General features: G+C 43.9%; 1 protein-coding gene across 1 annotated transcript in view; it reads left to right on the plus strand.

Annotated features, from left to right (window-relative positions):
- Positions 1 to 19,084, plus strand: part of FGD3 (FYVE, RhoGEF and PH domain containing 3) — a 279,110-nt gene that overhangs the window by 136,519 nt on the left and 123,507 nt on the right. Inside the window, exon 4 of the mRNA XM_030206131.1 lies at positions 4,105 to 4,687. Coding sequence (XP_030061991.1) covers positions 4,105 to 4,687 — 583 coding nt within the window. The remainder of the gene's footprint in view (positions 1 to 4,104; positions 4,688 to 19,084) is intronic.

Raw genomic sequence — 19,084 nt, forward strand, 5'->3', positions numbered from 1 at the left:
GCGATGCCCTTCGGCCTAGCCACAGCGCCTTGGACCTTTTCCAAGGTTCTCATTGTAGCGGCGGCCTTTCTCAGGAAGGAAGGGATTCAGGTCCATCCTTATCTAGACGACTGGCTGGTGCGGGCGTCTTCGGGGAGAGTCGACTGGCCACCAACAGAGTGGTCGGGTTGCTTCAATCGCTTGGTTGGGTGATCAACTTCCCAAAGTGCAGCCTTACGCCCTCCCAGATGCTGGAATACTTGGGAGTGTGCTTTGATACCCAACAGGGTTAGTTTCTCTTCCTTTAGCTCGAGCACAGTGGTTATAGGGTCAGTTGCGAACTCTGTTCCAGACTCCGAACCTGCAGGCTTGAGACTATGTACAAGTTCTGGGTTCCATGGCCTCCACCTTGGATGTCATAAAGTGGGCCAGAGCTCACATGCGCCCCCTGCAGTGGCACCTTCTGAGCTGTTGGTCTCCGTTCTCAGAGGATTACGAGGTTCAGGTGTCATGGTCGGCCTGTCTGCACACTATCATGCACTGGTGGTTCATTTAAAAGAATCTGGTATTGGACATTCCTCTGGCAACCCCGGAATGGAAGATTGTGACCACGGATGCGTCGCTGTCTGGCTGGGGGGCTCATTGCCTCCAACAGACAGCCCAGGGCATTTGGACCTCGACGGAGGCATCTTGGTCCATCAACCGCTTAGAGTTGCGGGTGATTCATCTGGCCCTTTGGGAGTTTGTCTCTTCGCGGTTGCCCGGTTCGGGTTCTCTTGGACAACGCGATGGCAGTCACATACGTGAACCGCCAGGAGCACCAGGAGTGGGCCACTGGTGCGCGAGGTGGCTCTGATCTGCCGTTGGGCGGAGGCTCATCTCTCTCTCTTGATGGCGGCTCATATAGCGGGGGTCATAGAATGTGCAAGTGAGCTTTCTCAGTCGCCACCAGTTGGAGCCGGGGGAGTGGACACTTCCCCTCTGGCCTTCGATCAGATAGCGGCCCATTGGGGGATGCCGGTGATGGATTTAATGGCCACCGCATTCAATGCGAAGGTTCCCCGTTATTTTAGCAGGGGAAGAGAGCTGGGCTCAGAAGGCATCGATGCTCTTCTACAACCTTGGCCCAGGGGCCTGCTCTATGCCTTCCCCCGTGGCCAATGGTGGGCAGGTTACTGACTCGCATTGCCAGTGATCCTGGTAGCACCGGATTGGCCCAGACGTCCCTGGTACGCAGATATGGTCAGGCTCTTGTTCGATCTTTCTCTCCGGCTCCAGGCACAGGACGGTCTCTTGCTGCAGGAACCAGTCATGATGGAGGATCCCTCCAACTTTGGTCTTATGGCCTGGCCCTTGAAAGGGCGAAGTTGAGAAGGAAAGGCTATCCAGACGCGGTTATCTCTACCATGCTGCAGGCTCGGAAAAAATCCACCTCGGTACCTTATGCTAGGATATGGCATACTTTCAATTCATGGTGTGCAAGGTCAGGATTGTCAGCGGTTTCGGATTTGGTATCGGTTATACACGCGTTTCTTCAGGAGGGTGTACAGGTATCTCTCTCGTTGAGTTCTCTTAAGGTGCAGGTGGCAGCTCTGGCATGCTTTAGAGGCTGGCTTCAGGGGGCATACATCACCTCCCACCAGGATGTGGATCGTTTTTTGAGGGGCGTAAATTGGTTGCATCCTCATCACGTGCCGGTTCTGCCATCCTGGAACCTTAATCTAGTTCTCAAAGCGCTTCAGCGCCCTCCTTTCGAACCCTTATCGGGGATTACAGTTAAGGATCTCACCTTGAAGGCGATTTTCCTAGTAGCCATTACTTCGGCTCAGAGAATTTCAGAGTTGCAGGCTCTTTCTTGCAGAGACCCCTTCCTGCGTTTTATGGAGGTGGGGGTTTCGATTAGGACAGTTCCTTTATTTTTGCCCAAAGTGGTTTCTCATTTCCACTTGGGGCAGTCCCTGCATTTGCTGGCTTTTCGCCGGGAAGATTACACCAAGCAATTCCGGGCTCTTCGCTGCCTTGACATGAGACAGGCTCTTCTGAGGTATTTGAAGGTGACCAATGAATTTTGTCTTTCGGACCATCTCTTCGTCCTTTTTGGAGGCAGTAAGAAGGGGCATATGGCTTCCAAGGCCACCATAGCCCATTGGTTGCGGGAGGCCATCACTTCGGCCTACGTAGCTTTGGGCAAGCAAGCCCCTGCGCAAATTCGTGCTCACTCTACGTGACCTCAGTTTTCCTGCGCCAAGCACGTCCTCCCTTCTTGCTTTCGCTTTAACTATGCATATATAATTTGCTTTGAGCATTGGCAAGCTAATTTTCTGCAGTGTTCCAGCGGTATTTTTTTCTTCATTGTTGGCTTACCACGGCAGTTCTGAGCATTGGGCTATGAGAGACTCGGGGATTCTGAAGCTTCTAAGCAGTGTTTTAGATAATAACTTTCTGATCGGATGTGTGACGGTCCCCAGGGAGCCTGTAGCTGCAAGCGGTTCTCGTTTCTTCAGCCTCTGGAGCTGTTCCAGGAACCTGTGTGAATAAGTGATCCTGATCACCCTGCTGGAAATACACTACTGTGTCCAGCTTTTCCTGTACTCATTGCTCTGAGGTGTGGGTACAGCAGGGTCCTTGTTCCCACTCTTTCAATCACAGTTCAGAGCTTAAGTGTTATTATTGCTAGGTGTTTTTAGATTTCTCCTTACAAGGTGTCCTGACTAGAGCAGCTGGTGTCTCTGTCTCTATCTCCCTGTGCTTGCTTGGGCTTAGATGTTTTGGGCCTTTGGACTGGATGAGCGTTCTTGCATGCAAGGTCAGCAGCTTGGGAGGCTAGCAGCCAAAGATAAAGATTTGAAATGAGCTCAGGTTTTTATACCTCTGATAAGTTTGCTTCAAAACTAGTCTGCTTCCCTTATTATAAAACTGGTCTCAAGGGAAACTATATCTCTCTCTCTGGACTGTTGATGTTATAGTAATGTAAAAATATGTTATTCTAGTGCATCTTTTAGGTGTCCTGTGAGCACCCTTAAAGCAGGGTCTCTATAAAACATAAAAATACAATCTATGTGGTAAACTTAGAGGTAAGTAAATTAAATCCTGTTAATAGCAATGGTTTGATACAGTCTCAGAAACACAAACAGCTTGTCAGAACTTTCTTATAAAAGAAATATGATAAATACCAGCAGAATATAAATGATGTACCGTAATAGATAGCATGCAAGAACATTTATATAAGATTGATATGATACAGTGTCGGCACAATACAAATGAAACATGTTAATAGGCATACATTAGAACATTCAAATATTATGGATATGGTACCTACAGTGTCAGTACAATAAAATGAAATTTTTAATAGGCAGCTGGGGGGGGGGGTCTGGGAGCAGCAAGTGCAGTTTGGACATACAGAGAGACTAGATGGGTAGGATAAAGGCATTGTAAGTAATAAATGGATAAGTAAATTGGATAAGGTATGTGGAAGTGATGTGAAAAGCTATGTAGTAGATATAATAAGTACATAAGTAATGCCATACTGGAAAAAGACCAAAGGTCCATCGAGCCCAGCATCCTGTCCCCGACAGCGGCCTATCCAGGTCAAGGGCACCTGGCAAGCTACCCAAACGTACAAATATTTTATACAAGTTATTCCTGAAATTGTGGATTTTTCCCCAAGTCCATTTAGTAGTGGTCTATGGACTTGTCCTTTAGGAAACCGTCCAACCCCTTTTTAAACTCTGCCAAGCTAACCGCCTTCACTACTATTTCGCTACGTAAACAGATTTTATGAGCTTTACATAAACATTTATATATACAACTTGTTAGACTGCAGATGCAGGTGATGCTTATAGCCAAGTCGTTATTTCAGTGATTTTATTAGTGCATTAATCACCCATTTCACAGGCGTACACACACTGGTATTTAGAATGTTTCCATCACCTTCACTGGGAGGTTGGTAAACATGTCCACTGCCCTTTCTGTAAAGCATCTCAGCCCATACTCCCATCGTGTTTTCAGGATATCCACACTGAATATGCATGAGAGAATTGCATGCATTGCCCCAGTTGCCAGGATTCAGTATATATAAATTTTAATATTTTAAGAAGTTATGCTCTTTCTTTATTAATACTGTAGGCAATCTATCCAAACTGTTGACAGAAGCAAGCTGAATTTAAGTCTTAAGATGGAACCTGGATTGGACACTTCAGAACAAGCGAGTACACCCGACAGTGATTCTGTGCTTGTCCCTGGAGCTCCTACAACAGAGCAAACTGAAGCAGATGAAAAGGAGCCAGCCTTCCCAAGCACTTCAGAACTGTCCAGTCCAGATGTGCTCAAAATGAGAGAACTGAACATAAGTGATATTAAAAACTGTGGTGATTGCACTGCTGCAAATCCATCTGAAGAGACCGGGAATGGGGACATCACCGTAGAGGAGAATGGTAATGGTAAAATTCCTAACAGAGACAGTGGGATTGACAGCCCTTCATGTAGCGTGTCGGGAGAGGTTTTTCCCAATGAGGAAACTACGGAAAAGAAGACCAATCATTTTTCTGGAAATCCAACAGAAATGGAAACTGACAAAAAGGTGCCCGGTTCCTCATTTGTAGAGGAAAAGAGGGATTCAACCCAGGATGAGGACAGTGATATGGATGAAGGGAGTGGTGAGGAGCCTGAAACAGATGTGCCAAAATCAGAAGATTTAGATGTAAACAAGGTAGGAGAGAAAATACATTCCCATTTAAAATACTGAGTGAGCTAGTGTCAGGATTCTTAGTAATATTGCTTACCTGCTTTTCCAAAAATGTATGCTTATATAAAGAGTACAGTGTACACAACTTTATCGGTCAATAAAATAGCAATAATAAAGATTTGAGTTAAATAAATCATAGTGCACTGTACTTTATAATATAGATATAAAATTAGATTGGAGATGGGCATAAAATCACCTTGTAAATTTGAGCCTTTTTGAAATTGACTTCATATGTGTGTTGGAATTATTAAATTGTGTGTAGTAATACTTTTGAAATGCAAGGCGTTTTGCAAATACAAGTGTTAACAATAATTGGATATCAACATTCAGCATTTTAAAGAATGATGTGGCAGAGGTCAAATGTAGTAACTTGACTAACTGCTGTACTAAGATGACAAATAGACATTTGAGTGATAGAGACAGATTACTCTTCAAAACAATTGTGCTTTTAGAGGACTGAAAGGAAAATGTAGGGTGTACTTAACATTAAGCCATATTTTCAAGTGTTTTTCAGTCACTTTCATGCAGATTCTATATATGGTGCCCATATTTGGGCGTGCCTCCAAAATGCATGTGCAACATAAGTGGTTGAGTTGTTAAGCATCAATAATGAGATGCTAACAACCAATTATTGACATCAGTTGGCACCAATTAGGATTTGTGCATGCATCTGGCTGTGCTATTCTATAATGCTGGGCACCTAAATCCTATAGCATGCAACCCAAAAGGGGGCGTAGCCATGGGAGGGGCATGGACAGGTCAGGGGTGTTCCAAAAAGTTGCATGCAGTGTTACAGAATAATAATGCTTCTCTACACCCAAACTTGGGCACTGGGATTTACACTAGGTTTCAGCAGATGTAAGTTTGGCACCTAGAACTGGGTACGGGAATTGGGCACTAAGGGCTAGATTCTATATATAGCACCTGAAAATTCCGCAGCAAAAAAAATATGCCTAGGCATATTCTCTAAAGTACGTCTATATTTTATAGATTAGGCTTAAATTTCCGCGCAGTATGTAGAATACTCTGAATGCTTCTCCACAGGACCAAATCTAGCTGCAGCCATTTGGAGTAAATCCCAATACCTAAATTAGGCCCAGAGCAGCTGTATTCTGTAACAATGCTCACAGATTTTAGAAATGAACATGCCCCTCCTATGGTCATGCCCCCTTTTCAACTATGCGACTTACAGTTTAAATGCACTATGTTACAGAATACACTTAGCGAGTTGTGTGCGTAAATCTTAATGCCATTTAGTGCCGATAATCGCTCGTTAACATCCAATTGACAGCACTGATTAACTAATTAACCAATTAAGTTATGTGCATTCTTACAGGATATGCTTCAATTTACACATGGAAATTAAGGTGTAATATATAGAATCCTGGGGTAAGCGCTGTTCTATAAAGGGCATGTGGCCTTTTTTGATTAGTGCTTAGTACCAATATTTTCTGGCGCCCATTTTTGAGTGTCATTTATAGAATTTCCCCCCTTTGAGTCTTCTAAATGAAGGCTAAAAAGTTTTTGTTTTTGTTTTTGACGTTGTCTTTATTAGTAAACAGATGCAGTATATCATAACAGATTTATGCAAAACCTCCTAAAGAAAGTAGGTAGGACAACGCAACTTATAAAACCAGGAATAAATGGTCCGCTCCACTCCATTAAGGATGTGCACAGAAATAATTTGTAGTCTTCTTTTTTTTTTAAATGTATTTAGTGCACTCTAAGGGCCCTGTTTACTAAGCAATGCTGTAGGAGCGCTAATGTTTTTTAGCGGACGCTAACACTAGAGACAAATATATGGGTGTCTCTAGTATTGGCGCACGCTAAAAACACTAGCGCGCCTTAGTAAACGGGCTCTGTTTAAAATTCACCAGCAAACTGAATGTGCAATAACAAGTTCACATCTCCATTTGCCATAAGTTAATGCTTACATGCTACAAAGCCTGAAGCCCAGAAGGTTTCTTTCATCCAGTTAGGATGCTGGTTTTCCTTTTTTTAAAAGTGGCTCTCCACCAATAAGAGTTATACTACTGCAGATTTCAGGATGATTGATTCTGTTAGGAATTGGCATCTGATTATGGGATGATGAGGTCAACTTTTTAAAAGAAACAGCTTTACTTCCTCCTAATTTTCACCATGCAGTAGACTAAAGTGTAAAAACTTGTGATTTTTGGTTGCAAGACTGAGCACATGTGACAAAGTCTTGGTACAGCTGCACAAACATTCCAAAAAGTAGACTTGTCTTTTTTCCTTTTGTGGTTTTTGTTTTGTGTGTGTATGTGAAAAGGACTTCTGTTTCAGCAGGGTGGTAGCCTCATTATCGAAGAGATTTTCATAATTAATTAAAGGGAAGTAGGTAAACAATGTAGGCCAACAGGGCTGAACCTGTTAACCGAAGCATGTGGTATGCTTTTGTATGAATGTTTGCTGTTAACAGAGACAGAGAAACGTTCTTCCGCACCTACGCAAAAGATAACTTGAAGCAGTTTAACATAGATAACCAAATGTGGGCATTTTGAGGTGGAAGCGGGGAAAAGGGGAAGTAACCCAATGTTTAATTTTTAAATGAACAAAGTAAGTTCCAGTTTCTCTGTAAATGTATTTTTTTTTTCATTAATCTGTATGCCAGCAATCTCTTTATTCAGGGCTCTGCATCAGTCAGAATATGCTGTCACAGAGAATCTGACATGAATTTGAGGATCTTTTGTTTGAGGGAGGCAGAGGACCACCCCCCCCCCACACCCAAAAAAAGTATTTAGCTTTCAGAAGTAGGTTGAACACAATTTATTCAGTAGAATTGAAATGCTACTTTTTCATAATTCTCATTTAAAGTAAATAGCAATGACTGACAGTAATAACTAGTTTTCAGCCTAGTTAAGTAAATAAAGGAAGCAATAGTCAATTGGTGGTGGTCAGCATTTTTATTATTTTTTTTTTTTTTACCCCCAGGTGAATTAGACCTGGATACCAGCCCATGTCTGGGTACTGGCAGTGAATATCCATGTCTGGAGCAGCCATCAGGAGTTACCCAGGCACCCGCTGTATATTTGCGGTGCCCGGAAAATTCCCAGCTGTTCTGTGATTCAGCCACTTGACCACCCTGGAATTTCAGTCAGATCAGATATTTAGCAACATTTAACCAAGCAGGAGTCTCTCCTACCTGGTTAAACCACGCTAGATATCTACCCCCGAGGCATAATCTATGACAGAAATAGCCTCAGTTTTATGCATCCTATGAAAGTGTATATTCATTTCTGGTTTTTGTGTAAAGCTGTGTGGTAGAGATTCTGAGCCGCACAGTCGCTATAGAAATGTTTTATTCATTTGAAGCTTCCCAGCCTCCTATTCTCTTTTATTTTTTTTATCTGCTCCCCATTGCCTCATTTCTATACTCTGCATTCACTGTCCTTCTGCTAACTCATCTCCTTGACAACCTTTCTGTGGCCTCTTCACATGGATCCATCATTCCTAGCATTTCCCCACCCTATCCCTTGCTCCACCCTTGTAACTCAGCATCCCTTCTCTCCCTCACACTCCTGATCTCTCCCTCCTGCCTTTCTTCCCCCCTGATTCAGACATCTCTCTCTCTCTCTCTCTCTCTCTCTCTCTCTCTCTCCCTGAGTATGACATCTTCCCTCTCTTCTGCTACCCCCAGCTTGACATCTCCCTCCCTCTCATCCACCCTCAAAGTCCATCTTTCCCCATCTACCTTCCAACCCTATCCTTATGCCCCTCTCCTGCCCCCTCTCCAGAATCAATCTCTCCCTCTGCCCTCCCCTATCAATCTCTCCTCCACCTTTCTGCTCTCCCCATCCCCTGACACATCTCCCTTCCCGAGTCCAGCTTTCCCTCTCCCCTTCCTCCCCCCCACCCTCTTCATCTGTCTCTCCCTCTTCCTCCTCCTTACCTGTATCTGATACCTTCTCCTCCCCCTCGAATCCTAAATCTCTCCCTCCCGCCCTTCTTTCTTGCCCCTGAGTTCAACATCTTTCCTTTCACGCTCTCTACCTCCCCCCCCCCAGCAATGATCTGAAATCTCCCCCTTCCTCCCTCCGTCCCCTTCCCTGAGTCTATCTTCCTTGTTTTCCAAAAGTTGGCAGCAGCAGAAGTGATTCCCATACACTGCCCTGGCACCGGCCTCTTCTCTCTACTGTGGCCTGCCTCTCTGACGTAACTTCCTGTTTCTTCAGAGGTGGGCTGCATTAGAGAGAAGAGACCAGTGATAGGGCAGCGTATAGGAATCATTGCTGCCGCTACTAACTTTTGTAAAACAAAGTAGGTAGACTTGGGGAAGGGGGTTGAAGAAGGTAGGGGGGAGATGGCAGACCACAGCCGAAGAGGGGGGAGGGAAGGAGAGGTGCTGGCCTAGGAGGAAGTGGATGGAAGGAGGGATGCAACCACTAGGTTGGCGGCAAGATGCTGCTCCTTGAAAAGAGCCATCTGAGGCCCCCACCTCTGTTGACTTAATGATGGACTGCCCCTGAGCAGAGGTACTGAGCTCAGGTATTCCATATGGCTTTGAACAAAAGGAAATACTGATGGGGTGAGAGATAGAAAGTTATTAAAGGCTTGGATAGATGTGGGATTTATGATGCAAGAAGAAGTGGTGCAGTTCAAATTTCAAATGAGCGCTCACAAGGGGACGTGATCAGCTTTGCACTTTTGACTTTGAAAGGAAGAAGAACTAGGCCAGTTGAGTGCAGGCAGCTCAGTTAAGATAGGAAATGCATTTTCTTCACAGGGCTCTGGACTTTGCTGCTCTGATGACTTACCTCTGTATTCTCCTCTTATTGCAATCATAAGACCTGTTTTTTTTTAACATTTATGTGATGCTCTGCTCTTTGAAATGAAATAGGACATATCCGTGACATTTTTTATTTTATTTTGCCATTTTTGAAAGAGACAAAATGAAAGAAAAATGAAAAGAATGTTAGTTTTGCATTTCATTTGTCTTCCAGGCTCCCCCATTACCCTCCACCCCCAACAACAAAAAATATATATATGTAAGTGTGTGTGTTGTCCAAATTGAGTGGAGGAGTGGCCTAGTGGTTAGGGTGGTGGACTTTGGTTCTGGGGAGCTGAGTTTGATTCCCACTTCAGGCACAGGCAGCTCCTTGTGACTCATTCAAGTCATTTAACCCTCCATTGCCCCATATAAGCCACATTGAGCCTGCCATGAGTGGGAAAGCGCGGGGTACAAATGTAACAAAAAAAATTGCTCCATGAGCTTTCTATGTACAGGTTTTCAAAATGGTACTGACTGACCTGAGGTTAGCACCAGTTTTAGTGCTGCTGTTATTGCTTGATTTGTCTTGTGAACAAGGGGCGGGGCTAGATGGGTCCGAGGGGGGGCCCCACCAAACTGGTCTACACAGGGCCCCACAGTTGCTAAGACCGGCCCTGCACCCAGTACAGGGTGCTGCCATTTTGGAGATATAGGGGTCTGGGGGCCTCAGGGAAGGCTTGGCGAAGGTTTGGAGTACCACTAGATATCCGGGATTTCTTTTCTCTTAATTGGGGACCAGGGTCAAGTCAAGAGAAGGGAGGAAGGTCACTAGACAGTCAGGGATGTGTAATGTTGGGGGGAGGGCCTCTAAACTAACAGTGCTTTTTTGGTGAGGGGTTTAGTGGGGGATGGGAGGTTCTCCACTAGACACCAGGGACTGGGAGAAGGACTTTTTTTGTCAGTGTTTTTTTTTTTTTTTTTTGCAAATATCACCTTACCTGTTAATGTATGAGCCAGTCACTGCTCACACACTGAGAGCTAGAATGATATTTTTTCAGTGAGCTGCAGATTATTACCACGAGTTAATGTGGCAGTAATTTTTATACCTATCCACTACTGCATCCCACGGTCAGTTTTTTTGCAGAAAGCTCAGGTAGAAGCTGTGCGGTCAGTGGCTTTACTGTGTGGCCTTCTGCATGGGCCTCAGAGTCCGTACTATGATTGAGTTGAGGATATGAAAACGTTAAAAGCCTAGCTAATAACTATTTTTACCTCCTAAGCGTATGCATACCACTATAAATAGTACAAGAGACCACAACAGTCTGACTCACACATTAGCCCTGGTGAATATCTGCTCTTAAAGTAAGGTTCTAAATTTTGCTTGTATTAATCGCAGTCTTGACTCACTTTTGTTTAAAAAAAAAAATCAGCTCGAGTGTTGAGCTGATTTTTTTTTTTTAACAAAATGGCATATCCACATCTCCCCAACTTATGAGCTCCTCAGACACCATGACTTCTCCTCACCATCGGTGACTTCTATCCTCAGGGAGGACTCTGTTCTGAAGTCTTTAACAGCGCACATTTAGGACTGATAAAGAGTGCTAAACTCGACTGACTTAAATTAGCTCCAAAAGCTCACCTTTTGAGCATGTCGGGCGGCAACCTACCAGATAACTTAGGGGTCCTTTTTCCAAGCTGGGGGGGGGAAAGGGGCCCTGCACTAGTGGTGGGGGCCATTTTTCCTGTTCACCAGGGCCCTTTTTACTGCAGCAGGTTAAAAAAAAAAAAACCCAGACACACATGGCCATGCGGTAAGAGAACACTTACTACATGGCCATGCGACAGGGATCCCATACCGCCACCCATTGAGATTGCGATAAGGGCTTCAGCACTAACCTGGCTGTAACCGGGCAGCACATGGCGATGCTGGATTACCACCGAGTTACTGCCGCACAAGCCATTTGGGGGGTTTTCTTTTTCCTTCGGAAATGGCGCTTGCTTTGGGTGGTACTATGTATGTATCTGGAAAAATATTCTATATTTTACTGGTCACAATTTGGCTTCAGATCGTCACATAGTACAGAAACATTGCTGCTAGTTCTAATTACATAGAACTACATATGTCAAACAACCTATGCCATAGGAGCCAACTTTTCAAAATGATTGGGGGTGCTGAAATTTTTTTTTTTTTTTTACAAGCAGTGCGTCCCCCTCCCCCCCCCCCCCCCCCCCCCAATACCTTAAAATTCTGTCTACTGCAGTCTTCACCTAGGCAGTGGCAGCACCGCTCATAGGCTCCCTGCAACCTGCACCAGGACTTCTTCCCTGAACAGTCCCACCCCTCAGTCCCCCTATACTGTGCAAATATAAAGAGATGCAAATTTCAAAAACTGACATATTTCAATCACTATACTATAGGTTAACAAATACAAATACAACAAAAAATGGAAAATATATCATTTTAGTGGACTAAATACATTTTTCAATTAGCTTTCAAAGGCCAAAACCTCTTTCCTCAGGTCAGGACAGTTAGAGGGGTGGAGGATACAGGGCCGTGCAAAAGTCTTCACACCCTTGTAAATATTTTACTGTTGTCTAAAAAAAAACATATTTAATTCAAAATGCATTAAACTATCAGCTTGTTTTAACTGATTTATGTGACATCAAAATATGAAATCAAAAAGCCTTGACTAGTTAAAACTAATTTTACCCGAGTGAACGGCAGTGAAACAAGAAGAGTACAGCTGGCTCCGTCTTCAGCTTCTCCTTCCCTCTCAGCTCAGCTGTGGTCCCGCCCTCATTTCCTGTTTATGCAAGGGCGGGACACTGAGAGGGAAGGAGAAGCTGAAGACAGAGCCAGCTGTACTATTCTTGCTTCACTGCCGTTCATAAGCGGTCGGTGGCCCAACTGTTTGGGGAGGCTAAAGGGGGCGGGGTTAGGGGTGGGGCCAGGGGTGGAGCTTAAATCCATAATTGTCTGATCACACACAGAAAAAAAAATTAATAAATGTCACAATTAATACCTTTTATTAAATTTAGATATTAGCTATGTATCATATGTCAAAGAATAAAGTGGTTGCTCAAAGCATATACTAACCACAATCGCTCAACTGCAAAACACTATGCACAACTTTGTGCAAAAACACACTCTGAACTTTACTGTACCATAAATATTACACTGGGCAGAACCTAATACACCAATATACCACCCATACGGAAAATGTAGACCATCAACAATATTGAAACAAGGGATCATAATATCACAATTCTCATGTAGAGCCACAAAACATCCTAATTCATGTTTAATGTGGGATAAAATGTCATAAATAAGTAAATAAACTTTTAATGTTGAACACCTAATTCTCAAAGTGGACATATTCCAAACACTATAATGAAAATAAAATGATCTTTTCTACCTTTGTTGTCTGGTGACTTTGTTTTTCTGATTGTGCTGGCCCAGTATCCGATTCTGCTGCTATCTGTCCTCTTAACTCCGTTTCCAGGGCTTCCTTTCCATTTATTTGTTTACTTTCCGCCTTTCTTCTTCATTTCTTGTCCTACATCCGTAAGTAAAAGCTGGGTCCTCCGCAAACTTGACTGTCCAGTGGATCCAGCTTTTGCCTATTTTCTTCATCCATGTGCAGTTTTTCTACTCTCTTCCTTTTCTGTTATCTCATCTCCTTCCTCACTCCTCCCTCCCCCTCCATGTCCAGCAACTCTCCTCTCCCCCCCTACCCTCCCCTCCATCTACCCATATCCGGCAACTCTCCTCTCCCCTGCCCTCTCCTCTCCCCTTCTTCCACCATGTCCAGCAACCCTCCTCTCCCCTTCCCTCCATCCAGCAACCTTCCTCTCCCCTTCTTTCACCATGTCCAGCAACCCTCCTCTCCCCTTCCCTCCATCCAGCAACCCTCCTCTCCCCTTCTTCCACCATGTCCAGCAACCCTCCTCTCCCCTTCCCTCCATCCAGCAACCTTCCTCTCCCCTTCTTCCACCATGTCCAGCAACCCTCCTCTCCCCTTCCCTCCATCCAGCAACCCTCCTCTCCCCTTCTTCCACCATGTCCAGCAACCCTCCTCTCCCCTTCCCTCCATCCAGCAACCCTCCTCTCCCCTTCTTCCACCATGTCCAGCAACCCTCCTCTCCCCTTCTTCCACCATGTCCAGGAACCCTCCTCTCCCCTTCCCTCCATCCAGCAACCCTCCTCTACCCTTCTTCCACCATGTGCAGCAACCCTCCTCTCCTCTCCCGTCTGCCCTGTTTCCTTCCTGCCCCCCCCCTCCGCCCTCTTCTGACGTATTTCCTGTTTCTACGAGGGCGGAGCCATCATCCGACTTGCAACGAGGGAAGAGAAGGCTGCTGGAACCGGCGTAAGCCTGCCGATGTCTTCAATGCCGGCTGCCCGCGACTCCAGCAAAACTATAATATTTAAAGGTGGGGCAGGGCAGTGGCGGCCTGGGGAGGCTTAGCCTCCCCAAGCCTCTTATACGGGGCGCCTATGCTGCCATTCACTCAGGTAAAATTAGTTTTAAGAGCTGGCTGGGCAGCAGGAAGGCAACGAGGGCAGGTTTCAAAATATTGGGGGTGCTCAAGCACCCACAGCACCCACGGAGTCGGCGCCTATGACCTATGCAAAGGTGCCCAAGTAATTCTTCTCCAATTCGATATATCGGCAGCGTTTGATGCGGTTGACCACACATTGTTACTTGAACACCTGGACCAGATAGGAATAAAAAGGACTGTGAACAAACGGCTTAGTGAATTCCTTTCAAATCAAAGCTATTTTGTCAAGCAAAACAACCAACTTTCCAACTACTGGTCTGTTTTGTCTCTTTGTTATACCTTGCCTCAATACAGCTGGGTCTTAATGAACTATTATCCTACGCGGTTGACATCTTGCTTCTCTTACCAGTGACAGCATCAAAAAAAGATACAACTCAGTCTGTAGTGAATGGCATGACTGCTTTTAGCACCTGGGCTCTAACCAATAAACTGAAACTGAATGCGCAAAAAAACAAGGTCCTGTGGTTCCAAAATCAGGGAGTTGAGGTCTCATCATCAATATTTTTGTCTAATGGTCAACATTTTTAGTCAAGTCTGAAGCCAGAGTACTAGAGGTCTTGCTTGATTCTTCACTCACCATCTCTTCCCATATTAACCAGCTATAGAAGAAAACACTATTCAAAATGAGACTGCTACATCTAGTCAGATCATTTTTCGACCAAAAAGCCTTTGCGCTACCAGTCCAAATGTTAGTGCTACCTCACTTGAATTACTGTAATGTTCTATTTCTTTTTAAGTGTCAATATCAGAAAAAAACTGCAAATCATAAGATTCTAGACTAATATACAGATTGAATAGATATACCAGTATTTCAGCTCATCATAACAAACTGCACTGGCTTCTCATAGCAGAAAGACTCAGGTTCTCAAAGCTGCTTGGTTAGTTTTTCAAATCTTACAGGGTTTCACCTCAGGTATTTTAGCTTGTTTGGTGCCTACCTGCTATCCTGTAACCTGCAGTAAGGATGGATTGTGTAAAATATTGAAGCTCCCAACTCTATTCCTACCACTGCCCAAATTCTTTCGCAAGCATGCTTGAATTTTGCCGCAGTTTTGGTTTCTACTACCTGTGTTGGTGGGTTAATCTAGGTATCTACCAGCCTCTCAGTAGAAAAGTATTTTCTCATGTTTCTTTTGAAACTTCCTCCGTCCAGCATAATATTGTGACTCCTTGCACTAAAATCCTTTTTCTATGCAATATTTCACTTACTGAAGCCTATCATAGCCTCCATTTCTCTGATTCCTCCAGTGACTACATTTGAGTGTGTTAAGCCTTTGTAAAGTTTGTTAGTTCTGGAGAAATTGTGCACAAATAAATTCTGGACATCATAATTTTTAACGTTTTTGTGTAGAATTTCCCAACTACAAACCTGGCTCCTTTCCACCCCCCGGTTTGATACCCCCCCCCCCCCCCCCCCCCAATTTTCTTCCTTCTCAGGCTCCACTACCCATGTAGAAACAAGAATTGATATAAGAGGAAGTGGTATGGATCAGGGGGAACTCTTCAGAGCAGGCCACAGGCAGCTTATTTGCAACACTGCCACTGCCAGGGATCAACAGAAGACCAACTTTAAGGTAGATTGGCGAGGGTGGGAGGGATGATGTTGAATCACAGACATGGGTGGGGGAAAAAGATGCCAGATTGTGCCAAAAGACAGGGATTGGGAATGGAAGAGAGCAGAAGATATCTTTGGAAGACACAGAAGATATCGCAACACGATTAAGTTTTTTCAAATCGCAATTAATAATTAATCACTTTAACTTGCAGCCCTAGTAGAAATAAGAACTCACCTAATAACCATGCAACTGCACAAGGACTACTGCACATATCATCTTGGCTCAGTGATTATTGGGAGACAAGGGAAAACGGCCCTCATATGAAATAGGAATGAATCAAGTGCAAGTAAACCCTAGCCTGGAGCAATGGAGCAGCACAAATGATTAATGATTATCATTAAAGAATGGCTCTAGCTTCGTTCTGCTGTTTTCCCCAATGGATAAAAGAAGGTGATAGTACTTCTATATACATTTCTGTTGGGACATCATTTACAGTACTGTGTACAATTCTGTAGAACGCACCTTCAAAAAGATATAAGCAAGAATGGAGTTAGTCCTAGAGGGCAGCTACTAAAATGGGTGGTGGTCTTCCTCATAACGCATATGGAGACAGACTCTCGTGTATAATTTGGAAGAAAGGCAAAGAGAAGTAATATGATAAAACATTTAAATACTTTTGTTGCATAAATGCACAGAAGGCAGGCCTCTTTCAATTGAAAGGAAGCTCTGGAATGAAGGGGGATAGGATGAAGGTTAAAGGAGTATTCTAAGGAAATATTTCTTTATGGAAATGATGGTGGATGTGTGGAATAGCCTCTCAAAGGAGGTGGTGGAAACAAAGACTATCTGAGTTCAAGAAAGCTTAGGACAAGTACAGAAGATCTGTAAGGGAGAGGAAGAGATAGTAGAGATTAATAGATTGCATGGATGGGCAGGCCGAGTAGGCCATGTGGATTTTCTTCTTGCCAGTGCCTGGTGGCTGACAAAAAAGCAAAAAGAATGCTAGGAATTATTAGAAAAGGGATGATAAAATAAGACCAAGAATATTATAATGCCGTGAGGGTGTCTCTTTATGTGCCCCTTAGAGAAAATGTTGTTAAAGTATTATTTCGATGATATTTAACACCAGCTCGCCTTCGGCGCATTTGCCCAGCTCAGTCGGGGATGTGTTGGAGGGGATGTGGCGAAATTGGCACAATGGGGGCATATGTGGTGGACCTGTGTAAAGATATGAGCTTTCTGGAAAGCAGTTCATTGCAGATTGCAGACGTGGATGGGGATATCCCTTCCTTGTGCACCAGTTTACTTTCTATTCCCCAAGAAGATGCCGGGATTAACATCTCCTAAAGCTATGTTGGTTAGGTATGCAATGAGTGCGGCTCGAGTGATAGTTGCTGCGCACTAGAAACAGAAATCAGTGCCTTCACTAAAGAAGCGGCTTAACAAAATGTGGTATATTTGTGAATTGGAGCGCTTGTTAGCAGAGCGTCAGCACCAGAGACACAAATGGGAAACCATATGGGAATCTTTCATTTCTCATTGCTCAGTTTGATTGCCATAAGGTTTGGGGTTTAAAATTTGTTAACATACCTGTTAGAAGGACAGAGCGGGGTTAGAGGAGGGGGGGAGGGGATATTCATTTACTATAAAAGTTCAAGTGGGGAGGTAGCATGGAATGTTGCTACTATTTGGGTTTCTGGCAGGTGCTTGAGCCTTGGATTGGCCACTGTTGAAAGCAGAGTACTGGATTAGATGAACCATTGGTCTGACCCATTATTCTTGATTTAATAGATTTGGAGCCATTTTTGTACTGGACCAATACGTCATACATTTGCCCAAATGAATGCATCAGAAATTAATTTTAATAACCTTCAGTGGAAAATAAAATTTTTGTTAATGGTATGCCCATCTTTCCCAGTAAAGTGTGATCAGCATATATTGAACTAGATTACCCTTTCAACATGCCATCTACACTTTAATGTACTCATACCACATCTAACAAGTGATATTTATTTCATGCAATAATGGGCTTGATTTATGAAAGAATTTAACTAGAGAGCAAAGACAAAAAGAAACACTTTTTGTATTTAGCTCACACCTTTTCAGTAAAAGCTCAAGGTGAGTTAAATTCGGGTACGGTAGGTATTTCCATGCCCTGAGAGGGCATACAAATACAATCTAATTTTGTATCTGAGGCAGTGGAGGGTTAAGTGACATGCCCAAGATCACAAAGAGGAGCAGCAGGATTTGAACTGGGCTTCATTGGCTGTCAGCAGGGTGTGCCACCACTAGGCTGCTCCTCCATTACACTTATAGGAGTCAAATTTCAAAGCAACTTATTATACCTCCTTGGGCAAAGTGAAGGAATTTGCTCAATACTGGAAGTGCATAGAATCTCGCTGTATCCACAGAGCTGGCACCGATGAATGTGGTTCATTCAACTTCACATAAATGAGTAGATACCCAAAAAGCTTTGGATAAACCCCTTTGCTCTGATGCTTGTCCAAATCTCTCATTTCATTCTTCATCGGCATTTTGTTACTGTCTTCCCTTTTCTCTTCCTTACCTCTGGCACATATAACGCTAATAATCCACAGAACTTTGGCAGTGTCAACACTGCAATCACAGTACCTAGTGTCATGACCCACTTTCTCATCTTTGATGTACCCTGCTTCATACAATCTGAGATAGACTTTCAACCTTCACCTCCTTCTCTGCTGCCCAGGTCTCTGTCCTTTTTGCATCCTCCTACACTCATCCCCCTTTTACTTCCAAATCGGGCCCTCCTTCAGACAAGTACTACCAATGACATGGCATACTGTACAAAGCTGACTGCCAGTGCTAATGGTCCTTGCATGCATGATTTTCACAGTCTGCACACAGTCTTTTTTTTTTCTTCCTTTTGTTCACTTTGAGAATATTACTTGGATTTTTTGGAGATTTGTTTTTTTTTTTTTTAAATCTGTGTTTTGTAACACCTGAACAGTTAAAACTGAAAACTGAAGTGTCCTAACATCACAGTTTCACAAAACAGTAAGTTCATTTTTACTACTACTACTACTACTATTTAGCATTTTTTATAGCGCTACAAGGCGTACGCAGCGCTGCACAAACATAGAAGAAAGACAGTCCCTGCTCAAAGAGCTTACAATCTAATAGACAAAAATAAAGTAAGCAAATCAAATCAATTAATGTGTACAGGAAGGAGGAGAGGAGGGCAGGTGGAGGCGAATGGTTACAAGTGGTTACGAGTCAAAAGCAATGTTAAAGAGGTGGGCTTTCAGTCTAGATTTAAAGGTGGCCAAGGATGGGGCAAGACGTAGGGGCTCAGGAAGTTTATTCCAGGTGTAGGGTGCAGCAAGACAGAAGGCGTGAAGTCTGGAGTTGGCAGTAGCGGAGAAGGGAACAGATAAGAAGGATTTATCCATGGAGCAGAGTGCACGGGAAGGAGTGTAGGGAAAGACAAGTGTGGTATTTGATGTAAATAGTTCAAGTAGAATAATTTGGGGGCCT

Source organism: Microcaecilia unicolor, chromosome 6, assembly GCF_901765095.1.
Source record: "Microcaecilia unicolor chromosome 6, aMicUni1.1, whole genome shotgun sequence".
NCBI lineage: Eukaryota > Metazoa > Chordata > Amphibia > Gymnophiona > Siphonopidae > Microcaecilia > Microcaecilia unicolor.